General features: G+C 34.4%; 1 protein-coding gene across 15 annotated transcripts in view; it reads right to left on the reverse strand.

Annotated features, from left to right (window-relative positions):
- Nucleotides 1–20,814, reverse strand: part of EPB41L2 (erythrocyte membrane protein band 4.1 like 2) — a 292,918-nt gene that overhangs the window by 155,381 nt on the left and 116,723 nt on the right. For all 15 annotated transcript variants that reach the window (XM_051997728.1, XM_051997742.1, XM_051997740.1 and 12 more), the window contains 2 exons: nucleotides 18,449–18,927; nucleotides 16,248–16,454 (listed from right to left, as the gene is read on the reverse strand). In XM_051997728.1, the coding sequence (XP_051853688.1) occupies nucleotides 16,248–16,454; nucleotides 18,449–18,913 (672 nt within the window). In that variant the 5' untranslated portion in view covers nucleotides 18,914–18,927. The remainder of the gene's footprint in view (nucleotides 1–16,247; nucleotides 16,455–18,448; nucleotides 18,928–20,814) is intronic.

The raw sequence follows: 20,814 nt of genomic DNA on the forward strand, positions 1-20,814 counted from the left end.
GCATGATGGTAGATTTCAAGTTATTCTGGGGAGGGATTATGGGAAGAGGGTAGGGAGAAAACTGTAAACTTGCTTCTCTACAGTATATGCTGAATTCCTTTGTCTGTGGATGGCCACTCAAAGTGGTGGTGGTAGTAGTGCTAGCAGTAACCACAATAGACTTACCTAATGTTGTTCTATGTCGTCTCAACTAATCCTTGCAACTGTAAGGCAGATATTTCCCCCATTTTCAAAAGAGAAAACAAGATTCAAGAAGTGTATCTAAATGTCATATATCCACTGGATAAATTTGGGATTCAAATTCCATCTGCACAGCTGTAAGCTATGTCTAGCTAGCCTTGAAAAACATAATGAATCCAACTCGAGGATTTCTGAAAAATACAGAAGATTTCATGCTTGTTTCAATAAACAAATGAACACATGTTCTGCAGCAAGTTAAACTTGTTCCTGTATAAAAGTAATTATAAGTTAAATCATTTCTATTTTGTGAAAAGATTCCTTATCCTTCAAGGAAAAAAGTACCAAAAATGTCTAAAAGACACAGTTTTTAAAAAAATTATAAACTATTAATGACCATAAAGAAACATTCTGAAATGCAAAATAAAATTTGAATATCTTATGACACCCAAAAAATTGGTGTATAATATAATATGTTATATAATATGTATATAACAGTGGCAGTCAATATGAGAGAGGTTATGGAAGGCAGGTGCTCTGAAATGCTGATGATGATCTATTAATTCAGCCACTCAAAAAAGGGAAGGGCCTTTAAGCCCCTTCATACCCTTTCAGCCAGTTGTATATTGAGCATAGAATCCAAACAGGTAAAAGTCACATAGAAAGGTGCAGTATTTATAAAATATTCATAGCAGCAATTTTTGTTGTAGCAAAGAACTGGAAATAATTGCCACTTAATAAGGGAATAGATATACTGAAAGAAGGGAACAGAAATGAAAACTGTGGAATTTTAGAACATGGAAAAGAGATGACAGCTGATGGCGAGTGAAATAAATAGAAAGAGAATGCGCACAATGATGAAAATTAGGTAAATGAACACTAAAAGTAAGCCAAGTATCTCTAAAAATTGGTCCCAAAGGGGCACATTTAAATAAAAGTGATTCAGGTTATGAAGAGAGAGCTGAATGAAGGAAAACTTATCAAAACAAAACAAAAATCAATGAGATAATTTACTTATAATAAAAAGAATTACCTAAACATGCTCATGTTTTAACACATTTCATTATTTTCTGTCTTTGATGTAGGTGTGCATATTTTTTCCTGAGTCTGCTTACTTCATAATCTGAATCAGTTTATTGAAAAATGCTTCCATTTTTATTTTTTACATCATTAAGTAAATACTTAAGCATTATATTTATTCAACCACACTTTGCTTAGTCATTCCTCAATGAATGGGCTTCTCTCTACTTCATTTACAATTCTTTACAATCTCAAAAAGTGTCCTGATAAATATTTTCAGTGTTTGGTCACTAACCATCTTGGGGTACATGAATATTACTGGAATCTCTGGATTAAAGGATAAAGACCACATTAGTCATTTGGTTTGTATAATTCCAAATTCATTTCCAGAAACACTGTACCAGCTGGACCAATGATACATTAATATAACCCTTTTTCTACAATCCCTCCAACACTGACTATCTCCCCATCACCGATCATCTTTGCCAATTTGCTAATTGCAAGATAAAACCTTATGGCTTTTTATTTGAATTTTTCTTTATTATTAATGATTTGGAATATTTTATCATATTACATTAAAATTAGCAATAGTTTAGAGAAAATGTTCAAATTGTTAATTTGATTGTTAACTGATTGTTAATAAATTGGGTAATGACCCTGGGTCTATTAGTTGTTGATATATCCAGAATCATAGAACTTTGTTAGAAACATCTGATAATTACAAATTTTTCCCCATTCAAGAACTTTCCTATTCATCCTAGTTACAGTAATTTTGTTTCAATTTCATGTAATAAAAATCACATCTTATCTTTTTAGTCATCTCTATATCCCTTGTTTTGTTAAGATTTTATTCCCTACAAACAATATGAAAAATATGTGATGTTTCTGTTCTAGTGTTTTTATAGTGTGATCTCTAATACTCAGATTATTCATTTTGAATTAATTGTGGAAGACAGTATTAGATGTTGACTGAACATAATTTCTGCCAGACTGCTTTCTAGTAGTCCCAGCTTTCCATATCAATGAGGGAATAATTTAATAATAAATCTATGTTTTGAGATTTAACATGAGAATTATTAAGTTTAATTATTTCTAATTCTCCTTTGTCTATTTTATTAATTGCTGTTTTATAATATAATTTGAAGTCTGGAAGTATTATTTGTCTTTCATTCCTATTTTTTTCATTATTTCCTTTGGTATATCATGAAACTTTCAAATTTCCAAATGGGTTCTGTTATTATTTTATTGATTGTTAGTTTAATTGGTATAGCACTACTAACTTTGGAAATAAGGATCTTTTTTAGTATGTTGGCAACTGAGCCTTGAACATTGAGTATTCTCTCCAACTATTTAAATTGTCCTTTATTTCTTTAAGAAGACCTTTGTATCCATATAAGTATTGACTATGCTTTCTTTTTATAGATAGACTACCAGCTATATTAGGATTCTATTACAATTTTAAATATATTGTCCCTTTCTACCATTGTCTCTAAGATTTTGTTATTATATTATGATATTCATGATTTTGTGGGGTTATTTTGTAACTTATAACTTTGAATTAGTGTCTGTTTTTTTCCTAGGATAGGAACCCTCATGTTATCAGTATAATTGTATATCTTTTTCTCTATCTTTGTGCCTCTAATTCCATTATCTTGTCTTATTCCTATTATTAAAGCAAATTTCTAGATTTAACTATGTTAAATAAGAGTAGAGAAAGAGGGTAATCTCATTTTATACCTGTATTTTCTAGAAAAGCTACTAGTATATCCCTATTGCATAAAAGTATAGTTTTTGGCTTTAGAGGAAATTTTTACTCAGTGCCAAAATATTTTTTTCTGAATCTACAAATGAAATGATGTAATTATAGATATTTTTATCTTTAAGACAATTATGCCTTGCATAATTCAAATTTTCATAATAGTGAATTTTTTTGTTGTTGATGTTAAATTATTATAGTTCCGATGTAAAAGGAATTTTATTTTTTAAAATTTACTTTATATACATTGATATAAATTTTTAATTTTTTTCTTTGCTGTATGCTGCCTTGGTTTATATATTAAGAATATTATTAGAACAGAATTATAAGAATACTGTTAGAACAGATATTAATAGATACTATTAAGAATTAGATATTAAGAATATATTTTTGCTTCATAAAAGTGTGGTAAGATGTTTTCCCAATTTTTGAGACTAGTATGTATAATATAGGCATTAATTTTTCTTTAAAAATCCATCTGACCAGAATATTTTTCATAAACAGTTCTTTACAGTTATTTAAGATCTCTACGTGGCATCCAGCCATTCTGGAGAGCAATTTGGAAATATGCTCAAAAAGTTATCAAACTGTGCATACCCTTTGATCCAGCAGTGTTTCTACTGGGCTTATACCCCAAAGAGATACTAAAGAAGGGAAAGGGACCTGTATGTGCCAAAATGTTTGTGGCAGCCCTGTTTGTAGTGGCTAGAAGCTGGAAAATGAATGAATGCCCATCAATTGGAGAATGGTTGAGTAAATTGTGGTATATGAACGTTATGGAATATTATTGTTCTGTAAGGAATGACCAGAAAGATGAATACAGAGAGGACTGACGAGACTTACATGAACTGATGCTAAGTGAAATGAGCAGAATCAGGAGATCATTATATACCTCAACAATGATACTGTTTGAGAAATGCAAATTAAGACAACTCTGAGATACCACTACACACCTGTCAGATTGGCTAAGATGACAGGAAAAAATAAGGATGAATGTTGGAGGGGATGCGGGAAAACTGGGACACTAATGCATTGTTGGTGGAGTTGTGAACGAATCCAACCATTCTGGAGAGCAATCTGGAATTATGCCCAAAAAATTATCAAACTGTGCATACCCTTTGATCCAGCAGTGTTTCTATTGGGCTTATATCCCAAAGAAATACTAAAGAAGGGAAAGGGACCTGTATGTGCCAAAATGTTTGTAGCAGCCCTATTTGTAGTGGCTAGAAACTGGAAAATGAATGGATGCCCATCAATTGGAGAATGGCTGGGTAAATTGTGGTATATGAATGTTATGGAATATTATTGTTCTGTAAGAAATGACCAGCAGGATGAATACAGAGAGGACTGGCGAGACTTACATGAACTGATGCTAAGTGAAATGAGCAGAACCAGGAGATCATTATACACTTCGACAACGATATTGTATGAGGACATATTTTGATGGAAGTGGATTTCTTTGACAAAGAGACCTGAGTTTCAATTGATAAATGACGGATAAAAGCAGCTACACCCAAAGAAAGAACACTAGGAAACGAATGTGAACTATCTGCATTTTTGTTTTTCTTCCCGGGTTATTTATACCTTCTGAATCCAATTCTCCCTATGCAACAAGAGAACTGTTCGGTTCTGCAAACATATATTGTATCTAGGATATACTGCAACATATCCAACATATAAAGGACTGCTTGCCATCTAGGGGAGGGGGTGGAGGGAGGGAGGGGAAAAAATTGGAACAGAAACGAGTGCAAAGGATAATGTTGTTAAAAAAAAAAAATTACCCTGGCATGGATTCTGTCAATATAAAGTAATTATTAAATAAAAATAAAAATAAAAATAAAAATAAAAATAAAAAAACAATGATACTGTTTGAGGATGTATTCTGATGGAAGTGGATCTCTTCGATAAAGAAAGCTAATTCAGTTTCAATTGATCAAGGATGGACAGAAGCAGCTACACCCAAAGAAAGAACACTGGGAAATGAATGTAAACTGCTTGCATTTTTGTTTTTCTTCCCAGGTTATTTATACCTTCTGAATCCAATTCTCCCTGTGCAACAAGAAAACTGTTCGGTTCTGCACACATATATTGTATCTAGGATATACTGTAACCTATTCAACATGTAAAGGACTGCTTGCCATCTGGGGGAGGGGGTGGAGGCAGGGAGGGGAAAAATCAGAACAGAAGTGAGTGCAAGGGATAATGCTGTAAAAAATTACCCTGGCATGAGTTCTATCAATAAAAGTTATTTAAAAAAAAAAAAAAAAAAGATCTCTATGTGGTAGTCTGTTAATGTGAGTTGTTTGTTTTGGTTTTGTTTTTGTTTTTTTGTCAACAATGCCCTATTTCTTTTGTTAGCATAGAATTGTATACTGTAGGCTCTGATAATTCTCACTTCCAATGGCCAAGTTCTATGGTTTTTAGAGAATAGCCTTCGATTCAATATCTTATTAAACTCTATATAATTTATGTTCACTCTGGTGTCATATCTGGAGTGCTGTACATACTAATACTACACTCAAATCATTTGTAAGGTTTTTATCAGCAAGATCTATAAAGGTACCTGAGCTGAAATGCTATACATAAGACAATTGCAAGAGGCATTGATAAGCATGGATCTGAAAAAGCAAAGGTACAAGGGAAAGGGAACAATGTAACTAATATAACCTATAAAAAACCAAAACAAAACAAAACAGGATGGTTCATGTGAGGGGAGAACTTGGAAACCAAAGGATAAACTAAGGAGAGGCGAAGGAGATGCAAAGATCCAGATAACAGGGGTATAGAAATTCTGATCAATACTATCTTGGAGAATTATAAATCTTAAGGATAAAAAAATTAGTATTATGTTAAAATGTCATTTATACTAGAATACTGATAAATCTTAAGTGTAAAAAAAAATATTATATTAATCTGTCATTTACACTATACAGAGTACTGTTAGATAAATGCTGCTGTAAGAAATTGATATTTCAAAATGCTCATATGAAACATAACACAGATATTAATGAATTGCAATTGATATGCATATCTTCCTACAACAAATCTATTGACAGAAATTGTTAATATAGTGATAGAGAATTGTTAATCACTTGCCATTCTTTTAATGATACTAATAATGTCACAATTTTATTGTCTTTACATTCCTAAATCTTGATATTTATTCTTATTAAGGTTGCTCTGAACCATCCTCTAAGTTCCCCCACCTAGAGATTTTACCTTTTAAAAGTACCTAGCTTATCCCCTTCTACTAGGATTCATGGCAAAAAAGGCAAAACAGACAAAATGAAGTGGTTTTCCTTGTCTGAATTGACAAGAGTCACATGTCCAAGCCTTGCTACCTCATATAACCTTCTCCCTTCTCTTCTCCTAAAAGAATGATTCAGCTGATAGGACATCCCCCAGATGTTGCTACACTGTTATCTTAAATAAAAGTGCTTTATTCTTCAAATCATGGTTTTGATTTATTATAGGACTTGAAAGTACCTGCACCATAAATGTATCAGTAGTCTCTGCTTTTCTTAGTTTACAAGACTGTTTTAGGATTTCTATTATTTTGCTACCCTGACTACTCAAATTAAAATGGTTCAAACTTACTTTCAGATCCATTTTAAATTTAAATTACTCTGCCAATGAAGTGGAAACCTCTTTCTGCTTTATTCACCCAATTGTCTCCCATGTTAGTCTCTCATGCTCCAGATAGGTATCTGCAGTCATTCGTAAGAAAAATAAGTTCATTCTAGCTTTTGTTCATGCTGTTCCTCTGCCTGGAATGACCTCTACCAAGCTCCAATTACCATCTTTCAAAGTGCTAACTCTTCCATAAAGCCTTCAACCAATAAACTCCAGTCAACAATGACTTCATTCCTGTACATACTAGTCTCACAAGTCCTTTGTATGACTGATTTCAAACAGATTGCGTATTTGTTTTCCTTTTATAGCATTTCCCCTCTAGCAGTACCTGCATCTTTGTTTCCTTTCACAAAGATTTGTTAATTTAATTACAAATTCATCTAAAAAAAAGGGACAGAATGCCAAAAAACCATAAGCCAACTAAAGTTTCACAACTCTATACCATATTTTACGGTATTTCTTCTGCTTAATATGAACACTATTGTACATTGTTTTGTGTTTCTCTATTTCATATGCACACAAATACATACACATATACATATATATTGTATTTTAATTTTTCAAAAATTCATGATTCACATTCATATCCAGCTTCATATTCTATAAAGCATCCAACCCAGCATTTAGCACAGTGCTTGGCACATAGTAGGCACTTAATTATGCTTATTATCTTATCACCCAGTCATTTTCTTGTCATCTTCCAGGACCTGGAAATCCCCTAACCACTTGAACCACCAGAGATCATGCCCTGGAGGTCTTTGGAGCTTCTAACTTAGGCCTGCTCTGCCCTGATTAGGGTTGGTGAGGTAAGTAAGCATAACTCACAAAGCTAGATATGTAGGCAGTTTCAGATCAAGCCATGCTTCATATCTCTTTCAGTCACCTACCCTAGCCACTACACATATAACATATATACTTTTCTTTCCATCTTTTACTCTGGGAACAGTCATCAAATCAATGTTTCTGGAAAGAGCATGTTAAACATCTGTTGTATACTTTCATGAACCAAAACCCTATGACTTCCCAAACCAAAATATTCTTTCCTTCAACACTTCTCACAAATATATTCTCCTTCCATTTGTATTTCCTAATCTTTAGTATAATGAATTTCATTCATTAATGCATGATTTCAACAATATAAGTACTCTTCCTTTACTGATGCAGATTACTATCCCTCCATGATTTGAGTAACTCAAAAAAAAAAAAAAATGCTTCAATTCAATGCACTCACTTCTCACTTGTGGTGATGAGTTTCCCCAAACTTGAGTAGGATGATCTTAGATGAAGGTTAGTCAATCCATAATTGAAATCACTGCAACTTTCACAGCTAACCTCTCTCTTGAGATAACCATAGAAGGATGAGGGATTACCATCATGCCAGAATGATGCATTGGAACAGAACTTTAGTGGATTAAAGTTCCTCCTCCTTCAAGATTATAAACTCCTAGATGACAAATATTATGTCATATTCTTCTTTTAGATACACCTCAAAATGGCAAAAAATTTAAGTATAAAATTGCTGCATTTCCCACATTAATTTGAGCAAAATATTTTGGAGACTTAAATATAATGCCAAAGAAACAAAACAAAGGTAGTCCCCATGAGTTGATGGAAACTAAATATTTTCCAAGATAACATGAAGTTCAGAAATTTTTGAGGGACATACATCTTTTCATAATAAAAACTTTCCCAAAGTGATACAGATACACCTTTAACCATTTAAAAAGAAAAACAACATTAACATTAAACTGTATATGGATCCCTATTCACATGACACAAAACATGGAACAATTTGGAAAATGTGTGCTAAGTAAGTCAGTTCTTTGTAAAATCTAATTCAATTCTCTTCTGGCCTCAAACCCTCTTATATTTTCTTAAATGTACACACACACACACACACACACACACACACACACACACCCTGCTTAGCAAATACTGTATACAAAAAGTATAACAAAAACTGGAATTATATATTGAGAAAGCAAAGGAACAAGTGTTAAACTCCTAAAAACCAGTATTACTAATGATATCTGAATTCATTAACGATAGTAAAGAGATGAAAATCTCATTATGAAAATCGAGTAATATTAAAAAAAAAATTTTTTGTTCAATTTCCCAGAGGCTCAAGTTCAGTAGTAATTTCACTAAATAAAGTACTCCAATGATTCTCAGTCTTGGTTCCCTGTTATGGAGGAAGCTGTATGTTAAGATAGTTATATCTTAAGGTTCTGCCTCATGCGACAGACTAGTTTTTCCTTTAAAAGGTGGCTTCCTGGTTATCAAAGTCTAAAAAAATAGTCACTGGGTGCTCTCCTGACTCCTCAATGATTGATGTACAGACCACTTTGAGCAACTTTGAGGCAGGATGCCTATTCATGCCCAACTAAATCAACAGGATCCTTGCTTACTAGCCTTTTCTTACTAAATAAATAGGCTCATTGTCACTTCATTCTGTTTCAACATCAAACCTGAGATAATCAGAGACTAATCTGCTCAGTGCCAGTCTATAACATCTATTTAAATCTATTAGAATTCAAATAGGCAACCATCAGACTACTACAGAGTCTGCAGAAGTTTAGTACTTAAAAGAAAAATCTCTAGAAAAGTAAACCAACCTGACATCATTTCTTGTCAAATGAACTTTATGTTTGTTCTTCAGTAGTTTCAGTTATAGCTCACTCTTCATGACCCCATAAAGGGTTTTCTTGATAAAGATACTATTTTCTTCTCCAGCTCATTTTATAGATGAGGAAATGAGGCAAAGAAGGTTAGGTGATTTGCCCATGGTCACACTACTACTAAGTGTCTGAGGTTCTTATACTCCAGACACACTCAATATACTATATAACTTTAAAAGTCTGCATTAAATGAACAGAAAATGACAAATCTGATAGACAACTAATAGATGATGCTAAGGACATTAGGAAATGCTTGTGGTCATTGATCATGGTTAAGTTCAATTTTTAATGGATTTCATTTTCAAAAAAGATAATAGACAAGAGGTGAAATAAAAGATTTTAAAATAATATAATTTTACAATCTTCAAATTCAACAATAAGCGCTATTCTAATATATTGAAGTTAAATTTTGCTATGAAAGTAATTGTCCAAGGCAATTGCCAATATATAAATTCTACTTTCCATTTTATATAAAAGCAATGGTGACTTCAATGACATCTTTTTCTGTACCAGCCTTGGCTCTGCACCAAGGCTGATCAATCCACACATATTATAAAGATATTATTTTGGTACTTTCTTCCCTTTATGCTTACTATCTATATATATTTTTGCTGTCAAATAAAATTAAGAAGCTAATAGCTATGACAGAAAAAATATGCTTATGAATCAATCGAGGAAAGGAGAAATATTTTTGATGTATTTAAGTACAGAAAAACACTCCACATCTGGAACGTTCTCTCTTTACTTTGAGAAATTCTGAAAATAATCATATTGACATATGTATGTTATGTATAATTAATATTTCATATGTGTATTAAAATTATAAAAAAAGCAAGCCAAATGAGGTCACAAAAGTCAAGCATTACTTTCCAAAAGCAATCTTATTTGGGGAGATTAGAGATTCTTCAGCCAACTAAAGTTCTATTTTTTTTAGTGAATCTCAAACATCCCTTTTTTTTACCTTCCTGATAGACAAATACAAAAAGGTAAGAGTTAAGCAAACAAGAAAAGGAAAAAGCTTCAGTATTTCTCTCCCACATACACATTCATAATACAAAATGATAGAAGAGGCATTTAATAAAGGTTTAAGCAAACAGAAGAGAGAGAAAAAGTTACCCATCACCTATTGTTTTCTTGAATGGTCTGAAAATAGTACAATAGTATATAGACAATTATGATTTCAAGGCCAGATAGAACGGGGCAGACTTTCCAGAGCACTTTGCTCTCCAGCTGTGCTAAAAACACCAGCTATAAGGATCTGCAGAGATCTCACTTTGAACAAAACATTCCTGCCAGCTTTTACCTGCCCATTTCAAGAATGCTTACTTGCTACCCATCTTCTGGGAGGGAGGGGGCATGACAGACTCCAGATGCAGAATGAAACTCTTTTTTTAAGACATGGCCAATACAGGAATTTGTTTTGCCTGAGTAGGCATATTACTTACAAAATGTTTGTTTTCTTTTTAATGTGCAATGATATGAGTTGAAAAATAGAGAGAATAGGGTTTTGTTAATTGAAAAAAAGTTTAATTTTTAAAAGGATGCCAAATAAAGATAGAAGGGAATAGAATGGCTCAGTTTCAGGATCAAATCATGTACTATACTGTTCATATGTACTTGGTTAATATTCAGATTCTCCCCATGACTTCCTATACATTTTGGCTCTATGAACACTAATGACACAGGCTTAGTAAGTCAGATAATACAAACCAGATATCATATATGATTTGGTCTTACACCCTGGAATCTGAACTTGACCCCTACAGTCAACAGATTGGTATATTCATTTCTCTGTACCCCACTGGTTTTCCTACATGTGACTTGTATTACCCTCTACATCTTCCAAACCCAGCTCCCACTTTTGATCACTTCTGCCCTATGACTGCTTCCTACTTAATAGGTGAATGTATTCATCTTTCAATGTAAAGGATATCAAAGCTCACTCAAGTGTGACATTCTAACCATATCCTTGGCAGTAACATGAAGCCTTACATTTGTTAAATGCTATACATTTTTAAATGGTAGAGAAAAAGAAGAAGAAAGGAGTGAGGGAAAGAGAAAGGAAGGGAATAAGGAAGGAAGCAAGAAAGGAATGGAAGGACGAATAGAGAGAGAGGGAGGGAGGGAGGGAGAAAGGAAGGAAAGAAGGAAGGGAAGAAGGGAGGAAGAAAAGGAGGAAGGGAGGGAGGATGGGAGAAATGAAGGAAGGGAGGGAGAAAAGAAGGAAGGAAGGGAGGGAGGGAGAAAGAAAGGAAGGGAGAGGGAGAGAGGAAAGGAGGTGGGAAGGGAGGGAAAAAAGGAAGGAGGGAGGAAGGAAAATAAAGCACCTTTTTGCAAGAGTTTAAAAACAGGGGAAAAATTTCATCAAAATTAAGAAGAGTATAAGACAAGTTAAATTTCATCATTTGAAGGACAGGCTAAGGAAAAGTTTAGACTTTTTTTCTGAACAAAGCTCAGATTTTACAAATACTTGAAAATGGGTAGACTACTTGAATTTTCCCTAGTACTGTGGTGATCTTTTTCTTCTCAAAAGGCAGCCAGGTGATAAAAGTTCAGATCTTTTATTATCCCAATATAGCCCGGTTAGCTTAGAGGCCTATCTCTCTGCTTGGTTCCAAGAGCTCTCTCCGAATGTCTTTAAATCCAAAGGTCTGGTCCTTCAGCCTCTGCCTCTGCTTTCTTCAGCCTCCAGCCAGCTCCAGTCTTCATGTCATTCCAGTGAAATCTCGACTTGTAGCGTCTTCCTCTCTAGAGCCCTCTCCGACTGGCCCATTGGCCTATTTATGCTCCTTCCAGAGAGAGGGATTATGGGTAGTTCTACTTAGTACCTTGTTTCAGGTTCTGGCCAAAACATCTTCTTGTAAGATTAGATCAACTCTAATTAGTTAGCAGTTAGTAAGGATTCCAACATCTCCCCCTTTCTTTTGTTTTAAAACATAGGGGGTTTCTGAGGGGATACACATAAATCCATCAATATGGGCCAGAACTTTGTAACAGATATACATGGTATACATAAATCCATCAATATGGGAGGCATTATACATAATTTACATAAGCACATAGCAATATAACACAGGCTAGTAGTAATGTAACAAATAACATGAATCATCCTGAAAATTTACACATGTCCATAAGTCCTAGAAACAGTCCAATAGGATTCCATTGTCCATTAGTTCATGTGCCAGGAATCTAATAATTCCTGTAAGCTCTGAAGTACTGCAAAAGGTCTCATCAACAATTTTTCATCTCAGGGAATCCAGTGATTCTTGCTGGTTTTTCAGGAACTGAAAGCTGAAGATTTTAAAGTTCTTTTGACAGTCTCATTGTTAGCCTTTTCCACCTGTGAAAATATAAGCAGATCCTCTTCCCCAAGCAATTAACCTATTTAATTCTCTTCTATTTACCAAGTTTGGGATTTCTCCTCATCATCTGGTAATTACATTGGAGTTGTTTGCATTGGATATTGTCTTATTGTCTTAAAAAGCCTGTATTCTTCCCAACTGTAATCCTGATTGCTTTTCTGTTGGTTGATGACATCAGAGTCCTGAATTTCTAAAGTCTCTCTGGGTGTAACCTCAGCTGCTATCATGCCCCACCTGTCCTTTGATTGATACTTTGGAGCTGGGCCTTGCCTCTCATTCCTCTGGGTCAATATACATTTAGAGGCCCAATGAAAGCCTCCGTTACATTTTGGACATGGGGTTTTGGGTTTTCTCTCACCCTGTCTTCTCACTCTATCTCCATATCTACAATGAGCTCTCAAATGTCCAACTTTTCCGCAGTGAAAACATCGACGAGTTTCTCTAGAATTCCTCTGCCAAGAAGGACCTTGTCTTTTCATGTTCATCATAGTCTGGGCATAATAAGCATTTATGTCCACTGTGGCACAGCATCTTATGATTTCTTCTAAAGGAGCATTTTTGTCTAGCCCCCATATAATTCTCTTGCAAATCTCATTGGCATTTTCCTTAGCCAAATGTCTAGTCATTATTTCTGTTGCTGCATTATCTCCAATGGTTCTTATTACAGCTGTTTGTAAATGTCCCACAAAATCTGCAAAAGGTTCATTGGGACCTTGTCCATCTTTCTGTCCAGGGAGAGAATTCCAAGCTTTTATTGCAGCCTTAGAAATTTGCTCATACACTGTTATGGGATAATAAATCTGTTCTGAGCTCTCTGCATACTGACCTTCACCAGCTAGTTGGTCAAAAGCAACTTGTACAATAGCTCCTGTTTGCCTATTGCATTGGGCTTGAATCCTACATAATTCGTGAAACTCTGAAAGCCACAATAAATTTTGTCCCGGTTCAAGACATGTTTTAGCGATGGATTTCCAGTCATTCGGGGTTAAGATTTCATAAGACAAAATATCCAGTAACATCTTCACATAAGATGATGTAGCCCCATAAAGAGTGCAACCCTTTTTCAAATCTTTAATTTTTCCCAAATTAAAAGGAGTGTATTTTCTCTCTTTTTGACCTGAGGAGTTGAGCTCTTCAATCACAGGATATGCATTTATAAAATCAGATATATCTTCTCCTTCATTTTTTGCTTTAATTAATGCTTTTTCTAATCTTGTCAAATTCTGCTTTACAGGAGAAGTTGACTGTGTTTCTGTCTCTCTCCCTCCCCCTTGTTCCACCCATGAAGGGTTAATTGCGGGGGGAGGGTCATGAAATGTGGAATCACCTAATTCCTCCTGCTGTGAAGTATCATACTCAGAATTGTAATTAACTCCATTCTCATCTGATTCGTCCTCCTTTTCACCTAGTAAAGTTGGCACTTCTTCCGCCTGTACTTTCCTTTTCATCATTCTATCACTTAAATAACTTCTTATAGCCAATTGTATTACATTATATGTATTAATTATTGAGTTAGGCCCATTTTTATCATAGAATTGACAAAGATCCTCTCCAACCAATTTCCATTCATTTAAATCTAATTCCTTATCAAGAGAGAAACAAGGACATATATCTTTTACAATTTGTAAAAGTTCAGTGATTTGCTGTAAACTTATAATTAAACCTTGGCTTTCCATAACTTTGACAATGCTCTCTAAACATTTTCCTTGAACAGAAACAGGCTGTTTTCTAAATATCTGTCCCATCTTAGCTGAAATTCTACTTTAACTCTTCTAACAAAATTTCTTTGTTGCACTCACCCTAATTTCTGGGTTGATGAGTCTTTTCCACTGGATCAGGATCAGAGGCTTTTCCACTTGAATCAGGATCGGAGCTTTTCCACTGAAATCCACTGAGGGGTCTGTTAGTCCCACGTTCAGGGCACCAAAATGTTGTGATCTAGTTCAGATGGATCTGAATCGGTCTCTGTTCGGGCGCCAAAATGTGGTGATCTTTTTCTTCTCAAAAAGCAGCCAGGTGATAAAAGTTCAGATCTTTTATTATCCCAATATAGCCCGGTTAGCTTAGAGGCCTATCTCTCTGCTTGGTTCCAAGAGCTCTCTCCGAATGTCTTTAAATCCAAAGGTCTGGTCCTTCAGCCTCTGCCTCTGCTTTCTTCAGCCTCCAGCCAGCTCCAGTCTTCATGTCATTCCAGTGAAATCTCGACTTGTAGCGTCTTCCTCTCTAGAGCCCTCTCCGACTGGCCCATTGGCCTATTTATGCTCCTTCCAGAGAGAGGGATTATGGGTAGTTCTACTTAGTACCTTGTTTCAGGTTCTGGCCAAAACATCTTCTTGTAAGATTAGATCAACTCTAATTAGTTAGCAGTTAGTAAGGATTCCAACATAGTACTATGTGAAAAGTATCAAAATTATAAAAACATTTTATTGAAGAAAGCAGCCAATAATTTTTCCCTGTAATTGTCACAGAGTGCTAAAACTCATAGTTTGCTTCAACAAGAACAATACTAAATTTACTTATGCTGTTGTTCAGTTGTTTATGACTATTTGTGACCCTATTTGGCAAAGATGCTGAAATGGTTTTCCATTTTTTTTCCTAGCTCATTTTACAGATTAAGAAACTGAGGCAAAAAGGGTTGAGGTTTGCCCATTGTCATACAGCTAGTGTAAGAGGCCAGATTTGGACTCAGCTCTTGCTGACTCTAGGCTCATCACTCTATTTATTGAGCCACCTAGCTTCCCTTCTAGCTAATAGCTTCCATTAATAAGTATTTTAAGATTTGCAAAATACTTTACAAATATTTTTGTCTTTTCATCCTTACACCAATCCAAAAATGGAATTAAAATTAATTAGTAGTTTTTACTAGTTTACTGCAATCTCAAAACGAAGATGGTGGGAGTATTTAAGATATAGTTTACATTTTTTGTTTTAAATACCAAGAAACCAAATATAATTCATGCAGATCAAATAGTAAAACACAAAACAGCGAATCACACGCATCTTTCTTCCCAATAGCTTAATTTCTGCTCTTACCTTAAAAGGCAAACAAATTAGAAAAAATATTTAAATATGTTAGAAAACCTAAATAAAAATAAAGCAAAACAAATTTCAAATAATAAAAGAGGTTGTTTTATCTAAAAAGAAATTTAAATCCACAAGTAGCTTTAATTGGAACTAATTACAATCCTATATTTTGTGTTCTGGAAGCATAGGAGTTTCATTAGGTGAACAGTATAAAATGAACACGCTGCCATTCTAGGCTAATACTTAGTCTTAGATATTAAGATGCTCCACTGCTTCAAACTGCATTAATTTAAAAAGTCTCTCTAACACTGAAATTTCTCCTTGAAGGATAATCTTATAGCTATGTCTTAAAGCTCAGAAGATTAATTGTTCATGGTGAAAATGCTAACTTATCACTCTCTCTGACTCTCTGAATGTGACTTTGTACCAAACCAGCTCATTAGGACTTTGTATGGGGGAAAAAAGAAAGAAAGAAAAGGAAAAAGGAGCAATCAACCAAAACTGTATTTGTTATGCCATCCAGCAAATACTGGAATACTATATGCCTGCTTTCATAGTACACATAAAGGTCTCTTTATACCACATTTGCTTCCTTACCTCTAGGTCACAGCTGTATTCTGTGCCATCGAGGAGCATCACTTTACATGGTACCGTTTTTAACTTCTTGGAAGCCTTCTGAGCTACCTTAAGATCAGCAGTCTGAACTTCCTTAGTTTCCCTTTTGGCTGCTTCCCCTTCTTGTTTATCTTCCTGGATTCCTTCAACCTTTGCCACTTCTATCTCTTTACTATCTTCTTTAGCAGGCTGTTAAGAAAACAATATGACAAGTTCTTATTATACACCAAAGGCTAAAAAACTCCTAAAATATAACAATCCTGATGAATTTAATTATCTTTAAACCAGGGGGTCTTAACTCTGGATATATGAACTTTTTAAAAATCATTTTAATATCCTGATAACTCGATTTCAATATTATATGAATCCTTACTATGACATTTAAAAATATTATCCTGAAAAAGGTTCTTGTGCTTTACCAGACTGCCAAAGGGGCCCATGTCATAAATAAGGTCGAGAGCCACAGCTCTACAAGATAGTTTCAGGAAAACCTGGGAAGACTTATAAAAACTGATGCAAAGTGGAGTGATCAGAAACAGAAAAATATTGTACAAAGTAATAGCAATACTACACGATTATCAACTGTGAATGACTTAGCTAGTCTCAACAATACTAACAATACTTTTGATTATTATCATGATAAAGAATACTATCCATCTAGAGAGATAGAACTGATGGAGTTCTAATGCAGACCAAAGCATACTTTTTAAAACTTTCTGTTTTGGTCAGTATTTTTTCACAACATGGCTAATATGGAAATATGTTTTGTATAATTGTATATGTTAATTTATATCAAGTTGTTGGCTTCTCAAGAAGGAGATCAGAGGAAAAAGGGAAAGAATGGTGGATTTTAGGAATTTTAGGAAATTTTAGGAAAATTTTAGGAAAAAATAATCAAAATTGTTTCACACATAATTGAGAAAAAAAGAAAATATAGAAAAAAGACAAAAAACAAAGAACCATTGCTCTAAACTAACTATAAGTAGTTGCTACCACAGAAAATAATGTTATTTTAAAAATCTTTATTATCCCAATCCAGATTGTAGAGTTCAACCTTCTTTGGGAAGTAGGAAGTGACAAGAGAAATTGTTCCCCAAACATCTTTTGTTTGCTATCTATCAGCTAATTTCATTGACAATTTTGGTATTAAAGAATAAAGTTTTAAAGTCATTACAATGCAAAATATACTATTAATTAAAATTTAATTCAAAACACAACAAAGATATTCAATTTACATAGCCAAAATCTCTGAGTAGTACTGTCAAAAAATTGACAAAAGAAGAATAGGACTCTCTAGGTTTATTTTATTTTCAAAGTATTATAGATCTAGTACCAGAAGGAGACTCAAAGGCCATCTATTCAAACCTTCTCACATTACAGAAAAAAGAAAAGCAAATTAAGGTCCAAAAAATTAAGTTAATTGTCTAGGATGAAAAAAGCAAGAACTGCCCAAGGTTAATTACGATTTTAACTTAGGGATCCTGATTTCAGAGCCAATAAGTGCCCCTTCTTCTGTACCATGCTTCCTTTTTCCTTTACCACTGAGTAGTACAAGTAAAATAGGAACAACCTGGGAATTAACCAATGAAATCACATTAGGAGTTAAAGCTAGAATGAACTTTAAAGACAGGGCAACCTTTTTTTTTTTTTTTTCCTCTAATCCAACCAATCTCCCTAATTTCCACAGGTGAAAAAACTGAGGCTGAGAGCCTCAACTTTTTGTTTCTAGCTGTGTGAATCTCATTAAATTATGTTCCTTCTCTAGATATTAGTTAATTTCATATGTAGCAAGTTTTTTAAACTGTGGATCACAACCCACATGGAGTCACATAACTGAATGTAAGGGGTTGCAAAATTATGATTTATTTTCAGTTAATGTTTGATTTATGTCTCTACTATTTTATTTAATTATATGCCCAAATGTGAAAATTTCTTGGGCAAAAAGAGGTCATGACTGGAAAAAGTTTAAGAAGCCCTGATATGCAGAATACATCAATTAAACTGGATATTTCTAAGGTTCCTATATCCCATAAGCCTGTTCTTAAGGGTCGCCAGGTAGAGACCAGTTCCGAAAATGTTATGGATGCTCTTGATCAGACTACAGGAATTCTGAATGTTTGATTTCTAAAGTCACATCACTCAACTGTCCCTTTTTTTGCTCCAAATCATCTTTTTAAACTTACCTGTGTCTCAGCACTGCTGACTGAATGTTTCTCATCTTTCTCATCAACTTTAACATCCTGCCGTTTTCTCTCAAGGATTTCTTCTGCATCACCCTTGGCTACCCTCCCCTCTTCTGGAAGGGATTCATCTTTTTCTACTATGGGCTCTTCAACCACAGCCTCAGTGGGTTCCTTCTTTTCAACTCCATCTTTAGCCTCTACCAAGTTGTAAGACTTCTGTTTCTTAAGCCATGGAGGTATGAAGCGAGAGATACCCCGACTCTCTGAGGGATCCTTTTCTTTCTTCTGACTCCGGGGGCTTTTGCTGGCAGTGGGGGACACTGGACTTTTTTCTTCCTCAGGTTCCGAAGATGCATTCGGCTGACTTTCTGATGCTGCTTCATCAGGTTTCTCCTGTGCAGGGTCTGATCCTATTTGCTCAGCCTGCTTGTTCACTTCGGACTCGGAACCAACTTCAGTAGTCATGGTCACCGTGGATACTAAAAATAAAATAAAAGCCCAAGTGTGTTACCTTGCATATGCTCTCAACATGAATCTCAGGGAAAGGGTTATACAAAGAGGGATGGAGAGAGCATTAACTGTAATCCTTCAAAAAAGAGTAAGAAGAGATAAAAACAACTCTGAAAAGGACAAACTCTTTGTCACACATGAACTACACAAAAAGCATCAGAATCTTTAAAATATAGCATTTAGTTTAGATTCTCTTTAATGTCAGCACACAATAGAGGCTTGATAAATATTTACTGAGTGACTATTTAGTTCTTGTAGATACCTAAGATTTTCAGGGAATGGCTAACTGAGGAAATCCTCTTGACAAATGCAGATTGGTTGTCTGATAGTTAAAATCTCAGACAGTAACCTGGAGCACTGAGATTAAGTGAGATTGAGTGTGTCCAGGGTCACATAGCCTGTAGATGCAACTACAGATATTTGGGAAACAACTTCCCAATATTTCTTATCATTCCTCCATTTCCTGAAGGAATGTGGAAAATTCCATTAAGGAAAGGGATAGTAAAGATTTTAAAATAATGTATTATTTATAGTGGTGATAATTATGTATCCATAGCTTAGAGCAGTGATTCTTAAACCTGTTTATGTCAGAGACTCGTCTGGCCAATCTGGTGAAGTCCAAAGATCCTTTCTCAGAATAATATTTTAAATACATAAAATAAAATGTGTTAGAATAAGCTGAACCCAGGTGTTGGTGACAGAGTCAGGCTGCCTCTACCCACCAAGCCATACTTCCTCTGAGTATCTTCCGTATGAATACAAATTAATTCTTAAAAGCTAATAGGACAACTAGTGGCACACTGGATAGAATGCTGGGTCTGAAGTCAAGAATAGCTTTACTTCAAATCTAGTCCCAGACACTAGCTATGTGATCTTGAGCTTAACCTCTGACTGACTCAATTTCCTCATCTATAAAGTGGAGATAATTGTTTTGAAGGTCAAATGCGATAATTACTGTCGAATGCTTAGCATAGTTCCTATTTATTTTTATATTTTTATTTTATATATTTATATAATATATATATATTATATATAATATTTTATAAATATTAGCTATTATTATTACTACAGAACTAGGAATTCCTTTCATCCCACATTCACCCCAACAGTAGCAACAGTATTTTGTCTTTATAAAGAAATCAGAATTTTATCCTATTTGTCTCTATAACATAACTTGAAATTTCTACTGCTGACGATACAAGCATGAAAACTTTTAAATTGCAATCTGCTAGTTTTTAAGCAAAACTCAAATTCTCCAACGGTATAAAGTATTAAAAAATGAAACAAAACTTTTATACCATGCACATATTATATACACATAAGTTTTCATGCTGTCATCGTTTAGAATGCTAACTTCTTGAGGGGCAGGATTTTTTTTGTCTTTCTTTGTATCCCTGGTGCTTATGAATAACATATGACATCCACTTAATAAATGTTTGTTGACTTGTCTAATGGTGAGAAAACGATTAAAAAAAAATAGAAATTTTCTATTTTTTAAAATCCATTCCTGAATATCCTTCCTTCTATTCCAACTTAAGCCAATTCTAGAAATGGCACAGTACAATCCAAAGCCTCCCGTCATCACTAATTCTGCAAACCCGATTTTTTTTTTGTAGGAGGTACTAATACAACAGACTTCCCTTAAGGTTATAACTAGCTATCTATTGTCTGAAGGTAACTGTCTCAGGCTGAAGCAAGTAATTCCAAGGAAATTTCAATCAAAGGACATTAGAACTGAAAAGGGCCTTGAGGGTTAGACTCATACCTCATTCACACTTTTACATATATTGGTACTGAGGATTCCAGGGAATGACTGGTTTCAGAATACAAAGTCAATTTAGAAGCAGAGCCAGGAT

Source organism: Antechinus flavipes, chromosome 4, assembly GCF_016432865.1.
Source record: "Antechinus flavipes isolate AdamAnt ecotype Samford, QLD, Australia chromosome 4, AdamAnt_v2, whole genome shotgun sequence".
Classification (NCBI taxonomy): domain Eukaryota; kingdom Metazoa; phylum Chordata; class Mammalia; order Dasyuromorphia; family Dasyuridae; genus Antechinus; species Antechinus flavipes.